Source organism: Lynx rufus, unplaced genomic scaffold, assembly GCF_022079265.1.
Source record: "Lynx rufus isolate CCGP_SWC_20201006 ecotype Redwood Valley unplaced genomic scaffold, mLynRuf1.p SCAF_4, whole genome shotgun sequence".
NCBI classification, from domain to species: domain Eukaryota; kingdom Metazoa; phylum Chordata; class Mammalia; order Carnivora; family Felidae; genus Lynx; species Lynx rufus.
The window spans coordinates 55990586-56014237 of NW_025814856.1; the positions used below are offsets into that span (position 1 = coordinate 55990586).

At 56.4% G+C, this 23652-nt stretch overlaps 1 protein-coding gene across 5 annotated transcripts in view; it reads left to right on the forward strand.

Annotated features, from left to right (window-relative positions):
- Window positions 1-23324, forward strand: part of NUP210 (nucleoporin 210) — a 109341-nt gene extending 86017 nt beyond the window's left edge. For 3 of the 5 annotated variants that reach the window (XM_047096015.1, XM_047096014.1, XM_047096013.1), the window contains exons 27-40: window positions 84-215; window positions 1312-1470; window positions 4523-4614; window positions 6222-6396; window positions 7826-8001; window positions 9924-10144; window positions 11364-11500; window positions 14271-14388; window positions 15405-15551; window positions 17112-17362; window positions 18350-18566; window positions 20311-20406; window positions 20485-20568; window positions 21796-23324. In XM_047096015.1, coding sequence (XP_046951971.1) covers window positions 84-215; window positions 1312-1470; window positions 4523-4614; window positions 6222-6396; window positions 7826-8001; window positions 9924-10144; window positions 11364-11500; window positions 14271-14388; window positions 15405-15551; window positions 17112-17362; window positions 18350-18566; window positions 20311-20406; window positions 20485-20568; window positions 21796-21896 — 2106 coding nt within the window. In that variant the 3' untranslated portion in view covers window positions 21897-23324. The other 2 variants (XM_047096016.1, XM_047096017.1) reach the window with 2 other exon arrangements.
- Window positions 23325-23652: the final 328 nt, after the last annotated feature.

Here is a 23652-nt window from a genome sequence, read left to right on the forward strand (position 1 = left end):
GCTGCTGGAGGTGCCCCAGGGTTTGGGGGGGCACTCTTGGTGGTGGGACTCTGCTGGTCACAGGCCTGGCTTCTCTCCTGCAGATGCCTGTTTACATCACTGGGATCACCAACAGCCAGAACCCTTTCTCCTTTGGCAATGCCGTGCCGGGCCTGACCTTCCACTGGTCTGTCACCAAGCGGGACATCCTGGACATCCGGGGGCGGCACCAGGAGGTAACCTCCCCCCCCCCCCCAGATTCCCCTGCCCCCTGCGTGCACCGGCGTCCGGAGCCGGGAGGGTTCTCCCCACGTTTCTGCACATGAGCTCTGCCCCCTCCCTCCCAGGCTGGTCCTGGCCCTGCCCTGCTCTCTCTCAGGGCTCATTGGGACACCTTCTCCCAGACACTGTCCACCCCCCACCCCCAGTGACCTGCCTCCGTTCCCAGTCCTCTCGTGACCAGGAATATGGGCTCCTAGCTCTCCCTCCTTCCCGGTCCCGGAGTGCCTGCAACCCTTTTCCCTTTAAGCGCGTTCTTGCTAGGCGCCAGAGAGGGGCGTCGCAGGTAACCCGCTTCAGAAGGCAGCCTTGTGGAGAAGTCACAAAAGTTCCAGGCCGTCACAGGGTCTTAGTCAGGGCCCCTAGTCTGTACTTCTGACCTTCTTTCTGAGGCCATGCCTCACAGCCCTGGGGCTTTTTCCAGATTTACCCCAGAGGGCAAACCCGCCTCCCCTTAGCCCTTCTTAGAGCGACCCTGGCCTCTCCTCAGACCTCAGAGCTGGACGAGTAGTTATAACCCCCTCGTTGTGTTGACGAGCCCATACGGAAGGGACATGCCTGTCTGGCCCAGGGAGCCAGTGGGGAAATGGGACAATGGGACCAGGTTCCAGCCCTGGTGACTCTAGTCTGCCCTCCCTGGGTTATGCAGGACTCGAGTGTGGGGTGGTTTTGAGAGGTTTCTTCTTGCCTTGTCTGTGCATCGTGGGGAGGGTCCTGTCTCCAGTGCCAGGGGCTTCCTCAGACTGTTCCCATAACACGGACATCCCAGAATAGAGGGTCCCTTCACGGAAAACTGCCAGGTCTAGCAAATACCTCTCAGTTCATCACCCACCCCACACGCTAAGGGCTCTGAGAAGCTCCGCCGGCCTGGGTTGGCCCAACATCCCCCACATGCACCCATGAACCTCGTGAAACTCGGCCTCCTGCACCCGTGACGGGTTAGCGGGCCCTGGCTGGAGCGGTGAGGCGACGGCCTTTGAGAACAGGCAGGTGGATGTCGGGGGGACTGGAGCCCCTGGCCCTCCCTGAGAACCTGTTTGGTGTCCATCCCAGGCTTCGCTCCGGCTCCCGTCACAGTACAACTTTGCCATGAACGTGCACGGCCGGGTGAAAGGCCGGACCGGGCTGAGGGTGGTGGTCAAGGCTCTGGACCCCGCTGCTGGACAGCTGCACGGCCTCGCCAAAGAGCTCACTGACGAGATCCAAATCCAGGTAAAGGACAGGTGGGCAGAAGCCACCGTCAGAGGGAGAGGAGGTGCCAACCCAGCGGCCTCTCCCTCTGGGGACCATTCGGGGGCCACCCCACACCTGAGGAGTTCTCGGGCTGCGGGGGAGCCCGGAGATGGGGCTGCCTGAGGGCATAGGGTGGGGGCGGGTGGCTGGCAGGCCAGGAGGTCCGAAATAGCTTGATGTATTCCCCAAAGAGCGGGTAATCCTGAGCTGGGAGTCTGAGGCACTTTCATGGTAGAAAGAAGCCGGAGAACTGTCTGAGTGGGGCATTAATTGAATTGTCTGTGTTTATTTCGCAAACACTCACAGACCACTTACCAGAGGCGGACTTGCCATTCCCCAGGCCCCAGTGTTGCCTCACCTGTGAAGTGCCTCCGGAAGCCTGTGGGGCAGGCGCTGTGGGCGTTGCTGCTTGATGATGAGCCCGAGGCCTTAGGGGGGAGGGGTCAGAGTGTGCCCCCAGGTTGCAGTGAGTGGGTGGTGGGTCCTGAAAGGCCTAGAGGGCTGTGCTGTGTGTACGGCCTGGGAGACGGTGTGACCCATTGATTCACAGATGGAAACCGAGCCTCAGAGAGGGAGGGGGCCTGCTCCAAGCCCCCAGAGGAGCCCCACTGAGTCAGGACCAGGAGCCCAGCAGTTTTTCTCCCGCCCAGGCCTCAGTGCCTGCGTCTCTCTCTCCAGTCTGCCCTCCTCCCTCCCCTGACTGTCAGGGCCCCTCAGTGAAACTAAGGATCTGGGACCTAATAACCTCTGGGATGCCTTAAATGGCAAAGAAAAATTGGGGGTACTTGGATGGCTCAGTCAGTTAAGCGTCCGACTTCAGCTCAGGTCATGATCTCACGGTTTGTGGGTTCAAGCCCCACGTCAGGCTCTGAGATAACAGCCCAGAGCCTGGAGCCTGCTTCGGATTCTGTGTCTCCCTCTCCCACTCAGGCTCTGTCCCTCTCTCTCTCTCTCTCTCAAAAATAAACGTTAAAAAAAATTGCAAGAAAAAATTGAAAGCAGCTCCTGAACGTGAGAAAAGAAACAGATCAGGTCCCCTCTTCACGAAGAAATAAACCATTTTCTAACTTAGGCGCCTACCTAGTCAGGGGTAAAGATTTTCAAAGAAAGAAACTGTCATTTACCAACCCCCCTCACCTCGGGCTGCACATGTGTGCATGCACACACACACAGACAGAAACACACACAGACACGTAACATACATACACATGCAGAGACACAGACACATATGTATACACAGATAAATACAAACACAGACACGTGCAAGTATATGTTCTTCCCAGTTAAAAATGAAAGCATGTCTGGCACCTTCTCATTGGATAAAGACGGGGCTTTGCAGCCTTCGAATTCTGTGACCTTGCATGAGTCACTGAGCATCTTTGTGCCTCAGTTTCCCTAGCTGATAGCAGATGGAGGTTTGGGTATGTCAGAGACTTAGCAATGCTGGATCCAGCCCACAGATGTATTTGATTTGGCTCATTCTGTGCTCCGAAACCATTTTTATTTGTTGCGAACATTTAAAAATAGGAAGATGTATAAAAATCCAATAGGCAGCTTGTCCTGAAGATACATGGCATTTTTCCACATGTGCCAAAATCAGCAGGAGATGGGAAGCAGCCCCTCCTGGCCCCATTGCCCTCCCGCTTCTCCCCGATGGTGAGACCACCTGTCAGTTGCCATTGACCCTGGTGCTTGCATTATTCCTTTTCTTAAACTTGAGTTAACAGGAAAGTAAGATCTCTCTTGCACCTTAATTTACCTCTAAAGAGGGACAATAGGGGCGCCTGGGTGGCTCAGTCACTTAAGCATCTGACTTCGGCTCAGGTCATGATCTTGCAGTTCATGAGTTCAAGCCCTGCGTCGGGCTCTGTGCCGACAGCTCGGAGCCTGCAGCCTGCTTCGGATTCTGTCTCCCTCTCTCTCTGCCCCTCCCCTGCTCATGCTTTGTCCCTCTCTGTCTTTCCCTGAAAAATAAATAAACATTAAAAAAAATAAAATAAAGAGGGACAATAAAAAATGTGCATTTAAGACAAATAGGAAGTAGGAGGAGACATTTTTGCATGTACTTCCAGTGCAGTGCGTGCATCCGAGTCAAAATCAGGCTGCTCCACTCTGGGTGCCACCTGCCTAGTGGAAGGACTCCCCTGATGCCAGAACCCCATCTAGCTCCCAAGGTCATTTATCATTCACCATTTCGGAAGTGCTGCCACGCACATTGCTACTAGAATCCTGTGGCTCTTTGAGACAGACATGGCAAGGATTATTAGTTTTAGACCCATTTTACAGATGAAGAAATCTAGACTTACATATACGATCAGAACATAGCAGTGCTGGGAGGGAGGGAGTTTTCTTGGAAAACTGAGCCCTTGGGATCCAGCCAGTCTGATCAGATCAGAAGCCAGTGGGGAGCTCAGAGCTGTGCTCAGCATCCAGGCCCGGATGCCAAGGAAGGTCCTTCCAAGGGTTCCTAGAGAAAGGGACTTGGAAGGGTGGTGGGCAGTTAGGGTGCATGTAGGGAGGGGTCTGGAGTTACCATAAGTGCAGCAACCATGGGCTGGGGAGCCGCCGAGGGCCCCGGGGCTCCTGGGGAGTGATGATCAGATTCACTCGGACATTACCAGGTTTATCATCTGCCCTGGTTCGCCAACATGCCCCGTACCCACACTGTGCGGATCCCGCAGGAGCGTGGCAGGAGGGAGTGAGATGGGGGTTATTCTGAGATGGTCACACTGAGGAGCAGCTGAGCAAGACCCTGGGTCCTGTAACTCTGTACGCTGCCTTCCATGCCCAGAGAGATGTCCCCACCACCGGGAATCTGGGGAGGGGCCCGTGCTTCCTGGCTCCGTGAAGCAGATGCCGTCGGGGCCTCTCTTAAAAGTCAGCCCTCCCCGTCCCATACCCAGCCACCTGACAGGTGCTGGCAACAGTGATCCTCCTGTCTCCACCCCGTTGGTCTCCCTCCCTGGAGGGGAGCTGGTGCCTGGCCGTGACTCCAGTAGCATGACAGGAAACAAAACTCCCTCCATTCTAGGTATTCGAAAAGCTGCTGCTGCTGAGCCCTGAAATAGAAGCAGAGCAAATATTAATGTCGCCCAACTCGTTTATAAAGCTTCAGACAAACAGGTACGTGACTCAGCGCTTGTTTGCAGCTGGGCTGAGACGCTGCGCTCGGCATCCGACGGCTCATTTGTCAAAGTTGTCAGGAGCCGCGGGTGCTTCAAGCGAACGGCATCTTCCTGGGCTTGAAGTGGGTGCGGCTTCTGCATTCCCCCCTCTCTCCGCCATGGATGTCGTCTTCTGCTGCTCCGCATCACGTGTTCCCAAGGGTCCTTCTTATCTTCCCCATAGCCTGGAAAGGTTTTAATGCCCACTGCTCAAACCCGCTACCTTAAAGGGAAAGAAATGCTACCTTGGAAGAGTTAAATTTTCAAATGCCCCTTTGTCTTCAAGGCTTGCTGTTCAGTGTGAATAATTCCTGACCCAGCATGGGCATCACCTGGGAGCCGGTTAAAATGCAGACCCCGGGCCCCACCCCAGACCTGCACGTAACAAGACCCCCCACTCGATGGGGATGCACATCGTTGTCTACAAGGCACAGGTGTAAAACACGTCTGCAAATGTCATTCCCACCTTGCATTCAAATGGGGCGCCTTTGGTGGCAATGACTTGCACGTAACCTACAGTTGCGCGGTGGGGGAGGGGCTGTAAGGACCACAGGAGTGCTCGCGTGTTCCGTGGAGCGCACACATGTGGTGGTCATTCGTGCACGTGTATAGATGCCAGGCTGTGTGCTAGGCTCTTGGAACAGGTGCATGACGTGCTGGTGGGGAAGCGAGAAGTACGGCACGAGAAGGGGACAACGAAACAAGGTATAACGGTTAAGCCAAGGCCCAAAGAAGGGCCTTCTGTGCAAGGATTTAGTGGAGGCCTGTCTGAGATAGCGAGGCTTGAGCTATTAAAGGATGAAGAGGAATTCTGCAGGTTCCCAGCAAGGGGTTACTGATGGGGGAGAAAGTTGAAGCAGAAGCAATAACATTTACTTTAAGGTCATCTGAGGAGGGTCTGTAGGGCTGCACGCAAAGAGCACGGGGAGGGGGACAGGCCCTGGGGGCTGAACACCTTTGCTCCCTGCTGTTTCTTTGTTCTGTAATAAGCCTGAAAGAGAGTATGAAACACTGTGAGATGTGTCTCCCACCCAGCCCAAACCACTTTCTGAGCCAGCAGCCCATTTTCATCCCGTTCCCTGCCCTTGGAAACAGGACAGGGCAACACCATTGCTTCCCTTTCACAGCTGGGGAGACCGAGGCCAAGAGAGGAGGCACGCAGCTGTTTGCGGGGCATTGGGACTTCAGCTTCTGCCTGACGATGGTCTTTCACTGTGCCAGGCTGCCTTATGGCAGCAAATGGGGAAGTTTGCCCCAGAAACGATCTTTGACAGCGTATGTCCCATGCAGCTGATGAGAGCTCAGGCCTCAGCCTCTTCTCCCAGAAGCAGCGCCCTCTTTGGAACCATCGGTTTTGCAAATTAAGTTTCCCGTGGGTGACTGATGAGGCTGAAGTTGAGCTGAGCACCCAGGTCCTAATGCACAGTGGGGCTAAGATCAGGCTTTTTCCTTCTCCCAGGAGCCATCGGGAAGCCCAGATGGCTGGATCTCAGGGCAGGGATTTCGGGCCCCTTGCTGCGACCCGCTGCCACACTCTGAAAAACCGAGTCTGTTTTTTTTCCAAAGGGACGGAGCAGCATCTCTGAGCTACCGCGTCCTGGACGGGCCGGAGAAGGTTCCTGTCGTGCATGTTGATGAGAAAGGCTGCCTGACGTCAGGGTCCGTGATTGGGATGTCCACAATCCAAGTGACTGCCCAAGAGCCTTTTGGGGCCAACCAGACCATCCTCTTTGCTGTAAAGGTAGGATCATGCTTTCCTGCTTTTTGGAGTAATGAAAGCAATCGTGTCGAGGTAAAAAAAAAAAAAAAAAAAAAAAAATCTCCCCTCGCAGGTATAAAATAGATCTATCACTTTCCAGCTGAGAAATTGTAGGTAAGAATTTATTGAAGAATAACTTGGGGGCAGAGGTCCTAGCTGAAAAGTTCTAGCATCTTCTAGATGTCAGAGCGGAAGATCCTTGGAGATTGATTGCAGTGGCCTCATTTCATAGATGGGGAAACTGAGGCCCAGCGAGGCCCATGATTTGCTGGGACCAGCACCCATGTCCTGACTGGGCAGCCGGCACCTGGAATGTGATAGGTGCCTATGCACATTGACTGCATGTGCTGGGCACCCGACACAGAAATGGTTACATTATACATGTGGCAGCATGTACAGTTCAGTGACCCATTTTACAGGCAAGGACACCGGGACTCACCATGGAAATGACTCGCTCAGTGAGTCACTTCAGTGGTGGAGAGTCAAGGTCTGGTCAGCCGGGCTCAGGTCGTGTCATCTGTCCACATCACGGCGCTTCCCATGTCCCTCTGCCCTCCGTGCTCCGTGGTGACGGGAACTTTCTCCTCCTCGAGCATCCTCGGGCCGGGTCCCCGGAATTTCCTTCCACTATCTCGTCATAGCCACTTTCTGAATCCTGGGTGACAGACAAGATACATGACTTCACGTTCGAGATTTTGCCATGGTCACAGATCTGTTTCCTTAATAATGTCTTTTTGTTTCCGTAATTAATGCCTGGCAGGGAACCTTCAGCCTGGTTTTTGAGTCGGTGAAAGCAGCTTCCTGCTCATCCTACCTCAGCAACTATGTAGTGAGCACCAGCTGAGTAGAGGTCGCTGCACCCGCCGATCTTTATCCAAGAAATTGGGTCTTCTGAGCGGAGCTAACTTTCTGGCCAGGATAGATTTTACCCGGAGTTGGAGGGCCAGGGCCGCTCTCCCTGGAGCTCGGGTTTCTGGGCTCCGGGATTCTTTCCCTGGAGCACCTGCCAGCACGTCGTGGCTCCTGGTTAATACTTCCTCTGCCGTCCAAGTGGGCATTACTTCCACTTTAAACACCCAGAGAGCCTGGTTTTCGAAGGAAACTGAACATCGAAAGCCCAGGGGAAATTTTTGCCAGTGTGAATAACGATCTAATTTTTCAAAGTCATGGGTTTTGACTCTTGTAGATTGGGGGGTTTTCTTGTAGTGAGGCCAGCCCACTGTGTGGGAAGGTGGGATTCTTGTCGCGAGGTTGGGACGCTTAGCAGACCAAGGCCTTTTCTCTTTCCGTGACCCCTGAGTCGATCAGCCTCCCGATCCCTCCCGAGGTGGGTCCCACTGGGGGCAAGTGACTCCTCCCTGGGAGGCTGGTCCCCAGGGCAGTCATCACCACACCTGCTCACTGTCCCCAGGTATCTCCTGTGTCTTACCTGAGGCTCTCCATGAGCCCCGCCCTGCACACCCAGAACAAGGAGGCTCTGGCAGCCCTGCCTTTGGGAATGACCGTGACCTTCACCGTCCACTTCCACGACAACTCCGGAGACACCTTCCATGCTCACAATTCGGTCCTCAGCTTTGCGACTAACAGGTAGGGTGTGGGTGATGCTCATCTCCCCTGTGAAGATGTGTGTCAGTTGTACTTAGATTTGATGTATGGGGGCGGCTGAGTCCACTAGACCCTCCGTGCCACTGGAAGGGAGCTTTGTTCCCTTCAGTCCTGAGGAGGGAGCGTGTCGTGCTTGCGGGACCACAGGGGGAGCACTGGGCTTGGGCGGGAGGCAGTGGTGAGGGGAAGGCAGGGCACAGAGCCTGTACCACCGCGTGGCGGGAAGCTGTTGGCGATGTCCCGTGGCGGGCCGGAAGCGAGACACAGGTGTTGGGGTTTGTGATAAACTTTGGTGTACCCGTGAAAGCCGGACTGCAGGGGAGACATAGCCACCCTGGCCATTGCACTGGCCCTGTGATCAGCGGATGCAAATCAGTGATCACAGACGTTATAAAAGTTGGTCAGAGCAAGGCACACATATTCCAATGCTCTGGTGCCAGCGAGGAAGGGGTCTGACCTTCACTGCATCCCCTTGTGTGTGTACAGGCCTTTCCACGTGACGTCTCGCTGACTCCTCACTGCCGCCTGTTTATAGAGGCCCAGAGAGGTCAAGCCACTTGCTCAGGGTCACGCGGGGTTTGAACACCAGGCTCCACATGCGGTTCATTTTGGCTGGCCCTGTAAATACCCCAACAACCTGGGGTTTCTTTTTAATGTTTATTTTTGAGAGACAGAGCGTGAGTGCGGAGGGGCAGAGAGAGGGGGACACAGAATCCGAAGCAGGCTCCAGGCTCCGAGCTGTCAGCACAGAGCCCGACGCGGGGCTCAAACTCACAAACCGCGAGATCATGACCTGAGCTGAAGTGGGATGCTTAACCCACTGAGCCACCCAGGGGCCCCACCATCAGTCTGTTTTAATTAGACCTCCGGACGATTCTAAAGGTTGAGAACTACTGCCCCGGGGGCATGCAGACAAGCTCAGAGGAGGAGAGAGAAGCATCAGGCATAGGAAGAAGGACGGCTTGGGCAGGGGTTCTAGGGCCTATGGGGGGCAGAAGATTGTATCCAGGTGTGGGTGACCATTGCAACCTGGCCTCCTCACAGGCCTGCTTAGCACGCCCAGGGCCAGGTGTAGGGGGGGCTTAGCATGGTGGGGGAACTGGGGCTTGGAGTTGGAGCCCGTTCAAGCCCTAGCTCTGGCCTTTGTGGCGCCTTCCCAAACAAGGCGGCTCACCTCTCCAGGCCTCTGTTTCCACACCTGTCATACGGGGAACATGCCTAGTCCTCGGGGCCGGCAGCTGAAGCCATAGTCGTGAAGGCGTCTGGCAAAGTGTGGAGCTCTTTGCACGTTGTATGGGCCATCCATGAGTCTGGGATCTAGGCCACCCTGGAGGAAATGGAGCCAGCTCCTCCCAGCCCCTCAGCTACCCCACAGAAGTCCCGCTGGCCCTTGAGCCTCTCTCCTAGAGACCAGCGGGAGCTCCGAAGAGAGACGGCGTGGCGGAGGAGATAAAGCCAGAGACCCTACCCCTCAGACCTGCCGGTCTGGGCCTTTCCACCAGAGCGACATTGGCTGGTGTTGACCAAGCACTCACTGTGCCAGACACTGGTCTCGGTGCTTTATAGCTACCCATGAGGAAGTGGGCAGAGGCCATGCCTCCTGAGAATGTCCTTGTTCCCTGTTGGGAAGGGACCAGCAAGCATCTCGAAGCTCGCCTTGCCCTCTGACCTCAGCTTTCCCTCCTGGGACGTGGGGCATGTGCTGTGGGCCATGGGCTCCTCCCAGGGGAGATGAGATGAGACCAGGTTTGGGCAGCTGCTTGGTAAACTTAAGCTGGAGGGACGCCCTGGGGCCACCATTAGCAAGAAGCTTCGCCCAGCAGAGGACTCAGCTATGTTTCTCCCTCCGGAGTTGGGGGCTCTTTCCTGAGACTGAGAGCCCGCATCCCCCTTCCTGTGCCTAGAGACGAGTTCGTGCAGATTGGGAAGGGCGTCGCCAACAACACCTGCATCGTCCGGACCATCAGCGTGGGCCTGACGCTGCTCAGCGTGCGGGACACGGAGCACGTGGGCCTGTCCGACTTCGTCCCGTTGCCCGTCCTTCAGGCCATCTCCCCGGAGCTGTCCGGAGCGGTGGTGGTGGGGGACGTCCTCTGTCTGGCCACAGTTCTGGTCGGCCTGGAAGGTGAGAGAGAGAGAGAGAGAGATACTGGCCGGGGTCGGGGTGGGGGGGCTTCCTTTTGAGTCCGGGGCAGCCCCAAAGATGGGAGCGGGCTCCTGTCGTGGGGGTGAGACAAGCAGGGCTGGCATGACGTTCAAGAGCAGGAGTCAGAAAACCACCGGCCAAATCCAGCATGCTGTCTCTTTTTGCAAACACAAGTGCCTGGGAACTCTGGCACACCCTCATTTACATGTTGTCAGGGGCCGGTTTTACCCTCCAGCTGCTGGGTTTGAGCGCTGGCATCAGAGACCTCTGGGCCCGCATGGCCCAACAGATGTGCCATCTGGCCCTTTGTGGAGGAAGCTGGCCAACCCGTGCGTTCGTATAGCCCTGTCCGCTAGAAGTTTCTAGCATTGTGGAAACATCCCATATCTACACTGTCTGACACGGGGCACTCACCATCCAGTATTCTAAATGTGGCTAATGCAACCGAGGAGCTATGTGTTTCATTTTAATTCATCTCGTGGCTAGTGGTTACCATGTATCGCCAACAGCCCACATCTAGAAGGAAATGTAAGGAGAGAACAGCTATCGGGCCTGTTCCCATGCCACCTGTAGATTCACCACCTACGTTACCCAACTTCTTTTTTCAGTTTGACTCCCTGTTTTTTTCTTACCTAATTAAATTCATTTTAAAAAGACGTTCAACACTGCCCTTAAAAGAAAGCAAATACAATTTGCCAGAAATAGAACGTGGCTGTTGAGTTATTTTGTTGTTATCTGTTATATAATGCAATTGGCTTTTAACTAAGAAACGCTCTTGAACCTGACACTTGCTTTGTTTGCACAAAGGGGTTGATAAACAGTCGGGGATGGGCAGGGGTGGTGCGTGGGGAGGTTCAGCACCCGGGTCATCCCAGGACAAGGAAGTGATCAAGAGATTCCAAGCAGGAAAGCACTGGAGTGAACATAGGGCCAGAGGTTCACTCTGGGCAGGGTCACAGCCGGGCAGAGAGCAGGTGTGCTCCAGGTGGCCGCAGCCAGGAGCCAGGGGAGGTGGGGGGCGGGGGCCAGTGCCAGGGTGCAGAGGCCAGTGGCATGGATTCTACCCTGAGGGTGATGAGTGAGCACCCCCGGGAGCAGGGTGGAGCATGGTGGTGGGGCAGTGTCACCCAGGTGACAGGGCTGGGCGGGAATGGCAGACGTGGGAAAGATGAGTGACAGCCAGGGCTTTCTCTCCCAGGCCTCTCCGGAACCTGGAGCTCTTCAGCTCACAGCATCCTCCGCATCGACCCCAGGACGGGCGTGGCTGTGGCCCAAGAGGCGGGATCTGTGACGGTTTACTACGAGATTGCTGGGCACCTGAGAACCTACAAGGAGGTAGGGCTTCGGGGCATACGTGGCTCACCGTCTTGGGGTAAAAGCCTCGGCTTTCTATCCTGAATGGCACCCTTCCCTTTAAAAAAAAGAAGCACCAGCACCCTGCTAGGCAGTCAGGATCCGGAGTCGTGAGTCTGGGGTCTGCTCCCCACTTCCTCCGGGATTGGAACAGGTGCCCTTTCCTTCCCAGGCCCCTGCCTCCCACGCTGAAAATGGTGTCATGACAAGGGCTGACCTCCCGGGGCCGCCCCCCCAGCTCCCACGCACGCTGGCGTAAGGGCAGGAGTGTCCCCTGTGGGCACTTCCCCAGGAGTCTCAGGGCAGGCGGGCCGGCGTGGCCATTTGGCATCACTGGCAAAGTTAAGCCTCCCCAGCAAGTCACTTTTTGAGTCTTTCTGGAGGTGAACAAAACCGTTCTCTCTTCTATTTATCTCCAGCCGAGAATGAATCAATGAGCAGCGTCTGGCTGCGTTCCAAACGTGTCTCATTTTAGAGCCAGCGTGCACGTGATCGAATCCAGCAGTTTAACCTAATAGCTTGCATATTTAGTGCCAGGGCTCTGCAGTGGGTGAGCGGGTTGCAGATAGAGGCACCTTGTGACTAATAAAGCTGTGCTCTCCCAGGAGGAGCCGCGGAGAGTGGGCAGGGGCGGGTGGGAGGGGGGCTGGAGGAGAGGGCACAGCGTAGGCAAAAGTGTGCAGGGCTCAAGAGTCGAGCCCCGATGACTGGAACATAGGCAGTGGGGGGAGTGTGGAGGCTGGCGTTGCAGTCAGATCGTGTGATGCACATTGTGTTCTGGGTAGTTCCTGGTGAAACACGTGAGCTCTGGGGCCAGGCTGCCTGGGTTCAAATCCCAGCCAGGCCACTGAGAGGCTGTGTGGCATTGGATAAGTTATTTCACCTCTCTGTGTCTGTAAAATGGAGGTAAGAGGGCCAAGAGGATTAAAAGTTAACCTATGTGAAGCACTTAGAGTGGTACTCAACACCTAGCAAATGTTCAGTAGGTACTAGCTGCACCTGTGACTATTCTGGAGCAAAGAGGAGAAGCTTATGCCAGACCCAGTAGGGATTTATCAGGGTTTTTGGTTTTTATTTTATTTTATTTTAATTTTTTTTTAATTTTTTTAAAAAAAATTTTAATGTTTATTTATTTGGAGGGAGGGACAGAGAGAGGGGGTGACACAGAATCTGAAACAGGCTCTAGGCTCTGAGCTGTTAGCACGGGGCCCGATGCAGGGCTTGAACCCAGGAACTGTGAGATCATGACCTGAGCCGAAGTCAGACGCTTAACTGACTGAGCCACCCAGGCATCCCTATCAGAATTTTTTTTTTTTTTTTTAAGTAAAGAGTGATCACAATCAGAGGTAATGTTTGGAATGAGTATCCAGTGCCTGGTGGAGTCTAAGAGCCCAAGAGATGGGGAGTAGCTGCAGGGGTAGTGAGCTAGGAGACAGGATGGGCACTCTGCTGGCCCTGTTGGGTGGGCAGAAACTAAGGGAGGGTCATCAGAGCTTGGAGAACCCTTTGGGGGATGACCTCCCCGGCGTCCGGGCTGAGTGACAAGGTGGATGTCGGTCCTTTGCCCTGATGGCGGTAGGGGGTTGCAGAAGGAGGGGCCAGCACTGGGGAAAGATGATGAGTGGATGGAGGCGTGGCCAGTTGGAGGCGTTTGCAGCTCCTGTAGGTGAGGCTGGTGATGAGGCAGCAGGTGTTTCTGGAGCTCCAAGACAGCAAGCTGGAGGTGGGGTGGGAGTCCACAGCACAGACATGGTTCTGGAAGACCTGAGAGTGGACAGGTGCACATACATGCAGCACATATCAGAGGCCTTGGGCCCCCTCTGCCAGGTGTGGGGGGAGGAGGCAGAGGAAGCAGGGACAAGATGGCAGGCAGGCAGCCAGGAGTACAGGAGAAGGTGGGAAGAACCAGGGCCCGGATGTGGGTGCCCACCAGTGAGCGTGGAGGTGATGGGGCCAGCCTGACGGCCTGCCCGTGCTCTTGTGTCAGCCACAGGAGCTGCCTGGGCTTTGGGGAGGAGTGAGACCCCATCCCTGCTCTTGACGAGATCACGTTCCGCTAGAAATCCTGTGGGAGGCAGGAAGTGCTCAGCGCCTGCCCAGAGGTGGGAGGACAGCCTGCCGGCTGGAGGGGACCATGCTGGAGCTGGGCCTGCGAGGGCCGATGGGGTCAGGCTCTGCGGGGGGAGGGGGGAGGGTGATCCCAGCTTAAGAGGGGCGCACGACTGGGGTGTTTGGGTGCAGCCAGTGCAGGCTGGGCCAAGGGGGGTGAGCAGGGGAAAGTCTGGGAAGACTGGAGTCTGGAGGGGCGTTCAGTACCCAGGCTATGTGAGTTGCCTTTTGGTCAGGTTGATTTATTTTGAATAAATGACAGTAAAGTAAAATGGCTCCTTCTCTCATTGCTGAAAGACTAATTAAGCAAACTGATGAACAGAGAAGTGATCTGCCGCTGTCCCAGGAGCCAAACCCCACAGCCCACCCCGGACTGAATGCATTCAGACCTGCTGTTCAGCACCGCACTCCGCTGTTAGGAAAAGCAGCTCGTTCAGAGGGAGGCAGAGTCTGACCGGCCTGGGGTCTAAGCCCAGCTCTGCCACATCTGGCCAAGTCTCAAAAAGACGTGGAGCCTCAGTTTTGTCCCCTGTGCAATGGGCAGTGCCTGCATCCCAGGCAACGGGGTGAGGTCACAAAAATGCCCGTCACTGAGCCCACACGTGGTCGGTGCTCAGTGCAGCTGCCTCGGCTCCCTCCCCAGATAGCGATCGGTGTCCCTCAAAGGATCGTGGCCCATTCCGTCCGCCCAGGCCAGACCAGCTTCCAGGAGGCCTCCAAAGTGACCGTCACCTTGGGAGACAGAGGCTCTAACCTGAGAGGTAAAGAGTGAGGGGCTTGCTTGGTCTGGGGAGGGGCCCCGCCAGTCGCACGAGCAGGGAGGAGGTTCCCCGTGGCCCTGCTTAAACTCACGCCAAAGGCAGAGAGAGCATTTAACCCCTGCTGGCCCATTCCTTCCAGCTTTTTCGAAACCCGAGTGTTCTTTCTAAAAGACCCCGGCACCCAGAAGCTGCCTGTGTCTGAGCTGGAAGTGCCACTTCAGCCCCAGGGCAGCCGAGTAAAGAAAGCCCCAGCTGACTGCCGGTAATCCCAAGAAAGTAATGATTTAGCAGGCCTCGCGGCCGATTTTGATTTTTGTAATTACCTTTTCCAAGTCATGAGTAGAACATCCGACCCTGGCCTTGCCCGTGACAGCCCTGGACAGCAACTGCCAGAAATAAATACATCGATGTGGGCTGGTTTGGTTTTTTTTGTTTTTGTTTTTTTTTAAACCATGTACCCAGTGGAATTAAATACCACTGTTCTTGTTCTGATTGATGAGGTAGCTTTTCTGCATCACATAACCTCTTTTTTCCTACTTCAGGGCACGGGGCCAATACTGCACAATTGCCGAGATGATACTCAGTGTATTAGTGGGAAACTGTTGCCCTCCTGAAGTCCAGAAATAAATTGCCCATTTTCCCCCTGCCGACAGGAACAGACGATGTGCATTAGTGAGCCCGACCCATCTGCTGTGCTGCGGGACGCAGGCTCTGTAGCCCAAATGCTGAAATTCTGATCTGAAATTGCCCACGATTCGGAATGACCCTCCTCCCCCATAGAATTCTCCCCAGCTCTTATAAACTGTGGTGCTGTCACGAAGCTTTGGGCAGCCCTCGGGGGGCCCTGTGTGGAAGGAATGTGGGGCGTTTCGCGGCCCGGCTAGCCTGCACCTGGCCTGCTCTTGCTCCCTCGTTTCGGGGCTCTAACAGACGGATGCAGAAGCCTGTGCAGGGGGGCCGGGGTGGGGCGCCTAGTAGGTCTGGCCCATGCCCTTCTCACCCCTTCCCCTCTCCAGGTGAGTGCTCTCCCTCCCAGATGGAAACCATTGAGACTCTGCACCCAGAATCCCTCATTAGCTGCCACCTCCAGTTCAAGCAAGATGTCTTCGATTTCCCAGCGCGTGACGTTTTCACGGCAGAACCAGGATTTGATGCCACTCTGGGTACGTTTGCAAGGGTTTGCATGGGATGACTGGCTTGCATGGAGGGTTCCTGTTGGCGTGTCGGGCTCACGGCAGCCATCTGTCCGGAAGGGCCATGTCTGTCAGGAGCCCAGCCTGGCGGTCGATGCCACCACTCTGGCCTGTCATTCATTTCGGCCGCTGGGCGGGGTTGGCGGTCCAGTGCTGGGCGATGGCTGTCCTCGGCACCCACCTACACGCAGCAGGCAGGACACATTTCAGAGTTGGAAAGCCTGGGTTTAGGTCCCTTTCTGCTCTTCCTACCTCAGGGCCAGTGGGTGTTAAGGCTGCCTCCCTCTGTGAAATGGGAAGGATGATGCCTTAGAGCTGAGCGGTGCAAGCGAGAGCTGGGCAGAAGGGCCCTTCCTTGTTAACTGGCCAAGGGCCCCACGGTGTGTCCGAACAGAACTTCCACTGCCCGTGATGCCCGCGCCACGGGCTGGAGTGACTGCCTGGCCCCGGGCATGCCGGCCACGTGGTGCGGAGTGTCTGAGAAGGGGGGTGCCCACGTGGGGTGCTTCGAGGGTTCAGTAGGATAGTTCCTGCCATATGCTGAGCACAGTGCCCAGCATACACCATCGAGTCCTCGACAGGAGCTGCCCAGTGTTATTATGATAATGATTGTCGATGAGCATTTGGACCATTCTTCAGTTCCTTCCAAGAATATGCAGCCCGGTCTTAGTTAGGAGGAGTTAGCGAGGGCACGACGCTAGACCATAATAAGCCCAGCCTGCAGCTTGCCATGGCCCGGGGTCAGCACCCAGGCCGCTGCCTAAGATGCAGGAGGTATGTCCTCAGGGCACCTGTGTGGGGCCCAAGTGCAGGGACAGAACAGGCATTTGATGGTCCCATGCCCTGTTTATTGGCTAATGCGGCCCCATGAGGGCGTGTGAAGTTATTCCCACTTAATACAAGAAAACCAGGTCAGCAAGGAGGCTGACTCACCCAGGGGCACTTGGCTGGCAAGGGCACAGAGGGGACTCCAGCCCAGGCATCCGGGTTCCAGGTACTTTCCAGGGCATTGCTCAACAGTATGCGTTGAACTCATTTATCTACCCAGGGCCAGGCGTGGAGGGTCCAACAAGCACCAAGGTAGCCCCAATCCACACCTTCACAGGACTTTCTGCTGTTATCTGGGGCCACGGGCCATACTGGGAGTCCGCTCCAGCTCAGCCTGTAGCTCAGCATCGGGTCACGGTATCCGTTCATTATTTACTCACCCCCATCCTGAGAGCCAGGATGGCTAAGCCCTGAAATGCAGAGCTGGTCCAGACGTTCCTTCCCCAGGCAACGTCAGTGCAGTGGGGATCTGGCGAGCAGAGGATTCTGAGGAGTGAGCGAGAGCGCTGGTCACAGAAAGGGTGTCCAAGCTGGATCAGGGGTGCTGAAGAGGGACATCCCTGGAGGTCCCTGGAGGAGGTGACACCTCACCTGGGCTCCGAAGGATGCGTAGGAGTTTTGCAGTTAGAAGAGCAAGGAGAAAGTGCAGCGTCCGGGCGTGGGTGGGAGAGGGGACAACTCAGAGCTTGCTTGTCTCCACAGGCCGGTACCTCTGCTCAGTCACGATGCACAGGCTGACGGACAAGCAGCTGAAACACCTCAGCATGAAGAAGACGGCGCTGCTGGTCACCGCCTCCATCCCCGGCAGCCACATCTCTGGGGAGCATGTTGGTGCCGAGGTGCCCTTCAGCCCAGGGCTTTACACTGACCAGGCTGAAATCCTTTTGAGCAACCACTTCACCAGCTCTGAGGTCAAGGTCTTTGGTACCGTGGAGATTCTCGAGAACCTGGAGGTGAGTGGCGTCCATGCATGAGCCGGGGGCCTTGGAAAGGACCGGAAGGCAGGGAAGACGAGGTGAAAGGTGGAAGTCGTGGACCACCTCTCTTTAAAAGTGAAAAAAAGATTTTTTAAACGTAAATACCCTTAACCTTTTCTTTTCCCCCATACCATTATCTGTGAGCTTGTATCATTGAATTAGTTACTGGGAATGCTGCCGGACTTCCCCAACCAGGAGCTCAGTATGCGAGGGCAGTACTCAGCACAGAGCGTACCTAGCACATAGTATGTGCTCAGTGAACACTTAGTATGTTCAGTGAATGAAGTCAGTGCAGGAACGTACACTGACATGGGGGAGCAAGAAACACTGTAATCCCTAACTTATCACCAACGCCCGCGCAACTGGGGACGAGTCCCTAGCCCTGGGCCTCAGTTTCCCCATCTGCTGAATGCTGGGTGAACGATGTCCTAGGTCCCGCAGCCCAGCAGGCCAGTAAGAGATCTGGGGTGATGTGGCAAAGGGGTTTTTGGCTCCTCCGTTTGCCGTATCCCTGGTCTCACTGCAGCAAACGTGGACGTGGATGAACGTTCTTGGAGCGAGACGGCGATGAATTCATTGCTGCTGATGGAGGGTCCGCCAGCCCAGGGGTTGAGCTGCTGGCGATCGGCCATTAGCAGAGCTCCAGGCTGCTGCCTTGGCAAGTTGGCGTTTGGTGGTAGTTCATGTTGGTTTAGCATTTTTTTAAAGAGCACTTGATTAGAATTCAATGATATTGATTTGTCCTTTCCTTAAAAACACTCCCAAGTGTAGACAGTATGCTCCTTCCCTGACTTTGCAGATTTCACGCTGTCACTTAGAAGTACCCAGGCGTCATCGCCTACCTAGGAAGGTGGACCAGGGAAGGGTCCCCACCCCTACCGTCTGGGCCCCAGAGGGAGGCACAGCATGTCAGGCGGAAGTGGGGGTGGGGGTGCCGCTCTCCAGCCACATTGTCTCTCCCAGGTGAAATCAGGGTCCCCAGCTGTGCTGGCCTTTGAGAAGGAAAAGTCTTTGGGGCTCCCCAGCTTCATCACATACACAGTCGGCATCTCGGATCCCACAGCTGGCAGTCAGGGGCCTCTGTCCACCGCCCTGACCTTCTCCAGCCCCATGACTAACCAAGCCCTCACCATTCCGGTCACCGTGGCCTTTGTGATGGATCGCCGAGGGCCTGGTCCTCGTGAGTCATGGGATGGGACACCGCTGGGATGGACCTGGGCGAGGAGGGCCGGTCCGGGTGGTCTTGGCTGTGGGTGGAAATCTGGGCAGGAGAGCAGGAGGGGGGCGGGTCAAGACCTGGAGGACTCAGAAATGCAGATTGTCCCACAAAGTGAATTTGGCCCATTCGGGTAGCTAGAGGGATCCTGTTGAAATGTGACTGGATCGTACCCCCTCCTCTGCTCAACACTGCTTTGGCGCCCACCTCCCCTGGGGGGTAAAGCCCAAGCCTCTCCAGTGTCTTGAAAGGCCGGCCCCCCATAATCTGCCTCCCCAAACCATTGATGACTTGTCTCCCCGCTTGGGCACCTTGCTGCAGCCACGTTGGCCTTCTTCCTACTTTGGGAACACGTGCAACTCCCAGCTAAGCCCTTGGCATACACTGTTTCCTCTGCCTGGGACGCCTCTCCCCCCGATAGCCCCTTGGCCACGTCCCCACCTCAGTCAAACCCACCTTTCCTCACACATTCCCTGCTCAGATATTAGGAAATTCTGAACCTTACTCCCACGTAAATCCTTCTCCTTCTTCCATAGCCCTGTTCCCACTGTCAGCCTAGGGAATAATTAATACAACTAATTATAATTTCCGCTGGTCTTCCCCAACTGGGAGCTGAGTACTGCATGTGGGGACAGCACTTAGAACAGGGCTTACCTAGCATATACAGTAGGTGCTCAGTAACGGATGCCTCATTTATCCCGCAGTCGTGTACGAGCACCTGTTGCACAGCAGCGCATGTGCTGGGCAGATGCCTGAGAAGCCCCCACCTCAAACAGGGCATGGAATATTACAGACACAGCGAGAAAGGAATGATCCTAAACATGGGGCTCAAGAAGTGGGGGGCACACGGAGCGGGTGATTTTACACCTGCTGGCCTGAGGGTGTGGTTCAAAGGGACTGCTTCCTTCAGGTCTGGAAGGATGAGTAGCCAGGGGGAGGGCCGAGCCGTCAGAAGGGCCCTGGGGTGAGGTGCAGAGTGAGGGGCCGGGCCACGAGGAGCCTCGAACCCCTGGCCAGGGGCTTGGGCTTTTTCTTGAGAGCAGGGAAGTGGCCTGGTCAGGTCTGGAGAGGAACAGCCTGAGGGGCTAAGGCCAATGTCAGGGGCACTTGAAGAGGGCACCTCCTTCCTCCCGTCAAGCAGGGATGTGTCCTGACTCAGGACAGTCCATTTAGGGGAGGAGGAGGGGCCCAGGATGAGGCAGAGGGAGATGCAAGAGGAAGCCACAGTCTGGGCCACCCCGAGGCAGGGCCCCAAAGGAGGAGTGGCTTTGGGGCAGCTGATGCCGGGCTCCCGTGGTGCATGGGCCTCAGTTCTGAGAGCGGCAACATCCCTGTCCAGAGCCTTTGCCCAACCCTGACCTCCGTTTTCATGACGGCAGCTCCTGGCTTGACATCTTCCACACTGCCTTGCCTTTCCGGGCACGTGGCTGACTCCTGGGCCACCCTTACCCTCCGAACTCCCCCAGACAGCTCTGCTTTTCCCCGGAATGGGTATGGAACCTGAACCCTCCTCCCAGCAGGGCCTCAGGTGGACACGGGTTGGTTCAAGTGGCCCAAGATGAAATAGGACGGAGCGCTGGAGTGACAGCCCCACAGGACCGGCTGCTGCCCCAGGCCTCAGGCAGGCCGCCTCGCCCTCCGGCCACGCACAGAGACACAAGGGGACTCCACGTGGCTGTTTGGTAACTTGTCTTTCCATTGACTACAGATGGAGCCAGCCTTTTCCAGCACTTCCTGGATTCCTACCAGGTCATGTTCTTCACACTTTTTGCCCTGCTGGCTGGGACTGCTGTCATGATCATAGGTGAGGCGGGCTGCATTGTGTCCCCTGGGCTGCCCCCCACCCCTGACCCCAACTCTAACCAGCCATGTTGTCTTGCAGCCTACCACACGGTCTGCACACCCCGGGAGCTCACTGCACCCCCAGGCCTCTCCCCCGGAGCCAGCCCTCGCCACAGCCCCCACTGTGAGTCACCACCCTGCGGATGCAGCCAGGCAGAGCCGGGGCTACGAGGGAGGGTTGTGGGGATCAAGGCCCTGAACCCCAGGTCTCAGAAGCTCTGGCCCCACACAAAAGTGGCAGCTGGGGTGTGAGGCCCAGAAGGCAGATCTGGGAGCTGGTCCTGGGCAAGGAGAGCTTTCCCCCGGCAGAACCGTGGAGGGTGGAGGGCTGGTAGCGGGGGCCGTCTCTGCAGGGGTGCATGTTGGGACTGGTTCTTACCTGCTGGGGCTGCTGCAGAGGGCTCTAAGCTGGGTTGAACTGACTGACTCAGAGGTGAGGATTCTGGACAGTCCCGCTGATGGATCTCCCAGATGGGGGAGAATCACAGGAGCCATTCCTCTTCAAGTCCAGTTGTCTCTGGTGACCCTGAGGCCCTGGTGATCCTACACAACTCCAGGGGACACTTCTCTCTGTGAGCGGTGTCCCTTGAACCTTGTGTAGTGCCCAACCTTCACAGCTGCACGTGGTGGCCTTTATATCTTTTCCGTTTGAGGGTTCTCTCCCCTATAGGAGGAATCCTTGAATGGTGTCTGCTGACCCAAAAGGGGCATGGCCAGGCTTCCAAGAGTCTGAAATTTTTTGGAAAAGGATGCAGTTATGTATATAGATACATTTTCCTGGGTAACCAGATCCCACGTGCATCCTGGACCCCTGGAATCATAGTCTTCCACAAATGTCATTCAGCCATCCTTACGACGGGCACTCACCTTTTCTAATCCCATCTTCCAACCCCTCCCTCTGTGTGTCGGAGCCATAGTGGAGTAGTTGCGTTACCTCCTGAACGCTCCAGGCCCTGGAGTCTTTGTTCATGCGGCTTTCTCTGCCCAAGAGGCTGTTCCTGCCCAGATGGACAGGCCCCGCTCCCTGCGTGCCCCACGGACCCACAGACGCACCCATGTGGTTTTAAGACCCACGGCTTGTTCTCACTCCGCAGCTGTGGGAGGTCAGGGCTCATGCTCCAAGCCTCTCGGCATGTCCAGCTGTCACCCCTTCCCTGGGTGACCTCACATCACTGGCCCAGGGCTGCCTGGGGGCACGGTCAGGGGGATGGCCGAGCTGGGCAGCGGATGCGTCCTTAGCGGCTGTTCCGGTGCAGGCACGGAGGGCTCCCTGCGGGGCACGGAGGGCTCCCTGCGGAGCGCCGAGCTCTCCCATATGCTCTGTGGGTCACCTCATCTCTTTCCTCCCTAGATTTTGCTGCCTCATCGCCGACGCCTTTCAACGCACTGCCTCCCATCCGCAGAGCCAGCCCTCCATCGGGGCTGTGGAGCCCCGCGTACCCCTCCCACTAGTCCGCGGGCCGGGCCGTGATGCCCCTGCGCCCCCACGGTGGGCCCAGCCTGGAGCACCCCTGGGCCCCGAGCCCTGGCCCAGGCCCATGTCGCTGCCTGCTGTGTTCTTGTAGACCTGTAGTTTAGGCTGTGCTCGCTAGCTCACCCTTCCGTGTAGGGCTTTCTGTTGGCTCTTGTTTTCTGTTCCGTTCTTCAGAATCTTACAAAGGCTAAGACTCTCGCTCATTCCTCTGTGCCCAGTTGTCTAGGGTTTCTGGACAACGTGCACTTACGCTTTTCCTTCCCCGCAGTCTCTGGAACCACTCCCTTCTCGAGACTTTGAGCAGGCGAAGCTCCCTTCACTAGTGGTCTGTAAGGGATGTTCCTGAAGTGGCCTCAGGGAAAGGACTTTTTTATTTTTTCTTAACATTTGTGGGGTTTTTTTTTCCCCTCCTTGGAAACTTTACTTTTCCCCTTCTCCGGCCCCTGCCAGGAAATGAGGGGAGCGAGCAGACACGAGTGTCCGAAGCTGGCCCCGTGACTGCACGGAGGCCTCAGGTAGGCGCCAACGGGGCCCAACCCCACACTGGCTCAGCCTCACCGGGAGACGCCGACGGGCCACAGGAGCCACGAGCCGGGCTGCTCTTTGCCTCCGTGGGGGCCACTGTGAATATAGACGGCGTCCTCTGTGGTTGCTTCCTGCGCGTGGAAGCGTCTCCTGGACTCGGCCGCAGCTCCATCGAGGTGCTCTTTGGGGTCCGGCTCCTCCTCCCTATCCCGGCTTCTCTACCCACACAGGGACTTCGGAATCGTAGTTAGGAAAACATCCCTGAGCCAGAGACCGGGACCTTTTCTTCTGGTTTGTTTGTTTGTTTGTTTGTTTGTTTGTTTGTTTTGAGAAGCCACTGTGTTCCGCCTGAGCACCAGACCAAAACCCAGTGTTCTCCCTTCCTCCTTTTGTACCACGGTCGTGCACCTCAGCAGCCCTGAGCCTCTGGCCTGCCCCGTGTGGGCACCAGTTTCCCCGCAGCAGCCCCCCAGCAGGCCATGGAGCCAGACCCGGCCAGTGAGGAGGGCGGGCCTGCCCTCCAGGAAGGGGCTGGGAAGGAGAAGACGTCTAGAAGATGCCCCCTCGTTCATTCAGCACCCGAGGCCTCCAGAACGCGGCCTCTCCGCCCTGGGCCGAGAGCTGTGCCGCTCTCAGGAAGAACTGGAGGCACACCCCGAGCCCGGCCCGCGGGGTCGCTGTAGGGGGGGACCCTTGGACTCTGAGCCGCAAGCGTGAACCTACCGCAGGCCTTTTGGGCCGGGCCGTGCGATTTATTTTTCTAAAGCTGGAGACAGGAAGAATTGTGCCTTGCCTATCACTTGAGCTCAAACTGACGACTTGGATGTAAATAGGCGCGTTTCTACTTGGTTTATTTAATAAAGCTCTATCTAATTTCTTAAGAGGGGCGTGATCACTGCCAGATCTGCGTGCGTCCTGCCTGGACGTGACCCAGGCTCCGGTGACTTGGCTTCCTTCCGGTTACAGAGATTTGGGGAGCGGGTCTGTTCCACTGCCCTTCTGTGCCACACCCCCCCTCCCACGGGGCCCCCACGGGTGCCTGGGGATGCCGCAGCCCCGCCCACACATCACCAGGTATCACCACGTGTCCCACCCCTATCTCTCCCTCTCTCTCTCTCTCTCTCTCGGGTGCCTCTCACTCTGCAGCTGTCCTTTCCTCGTGTCACTCTGGCCTCTGCACCCACTCTCCGCACCGACTGACCTCCCTGG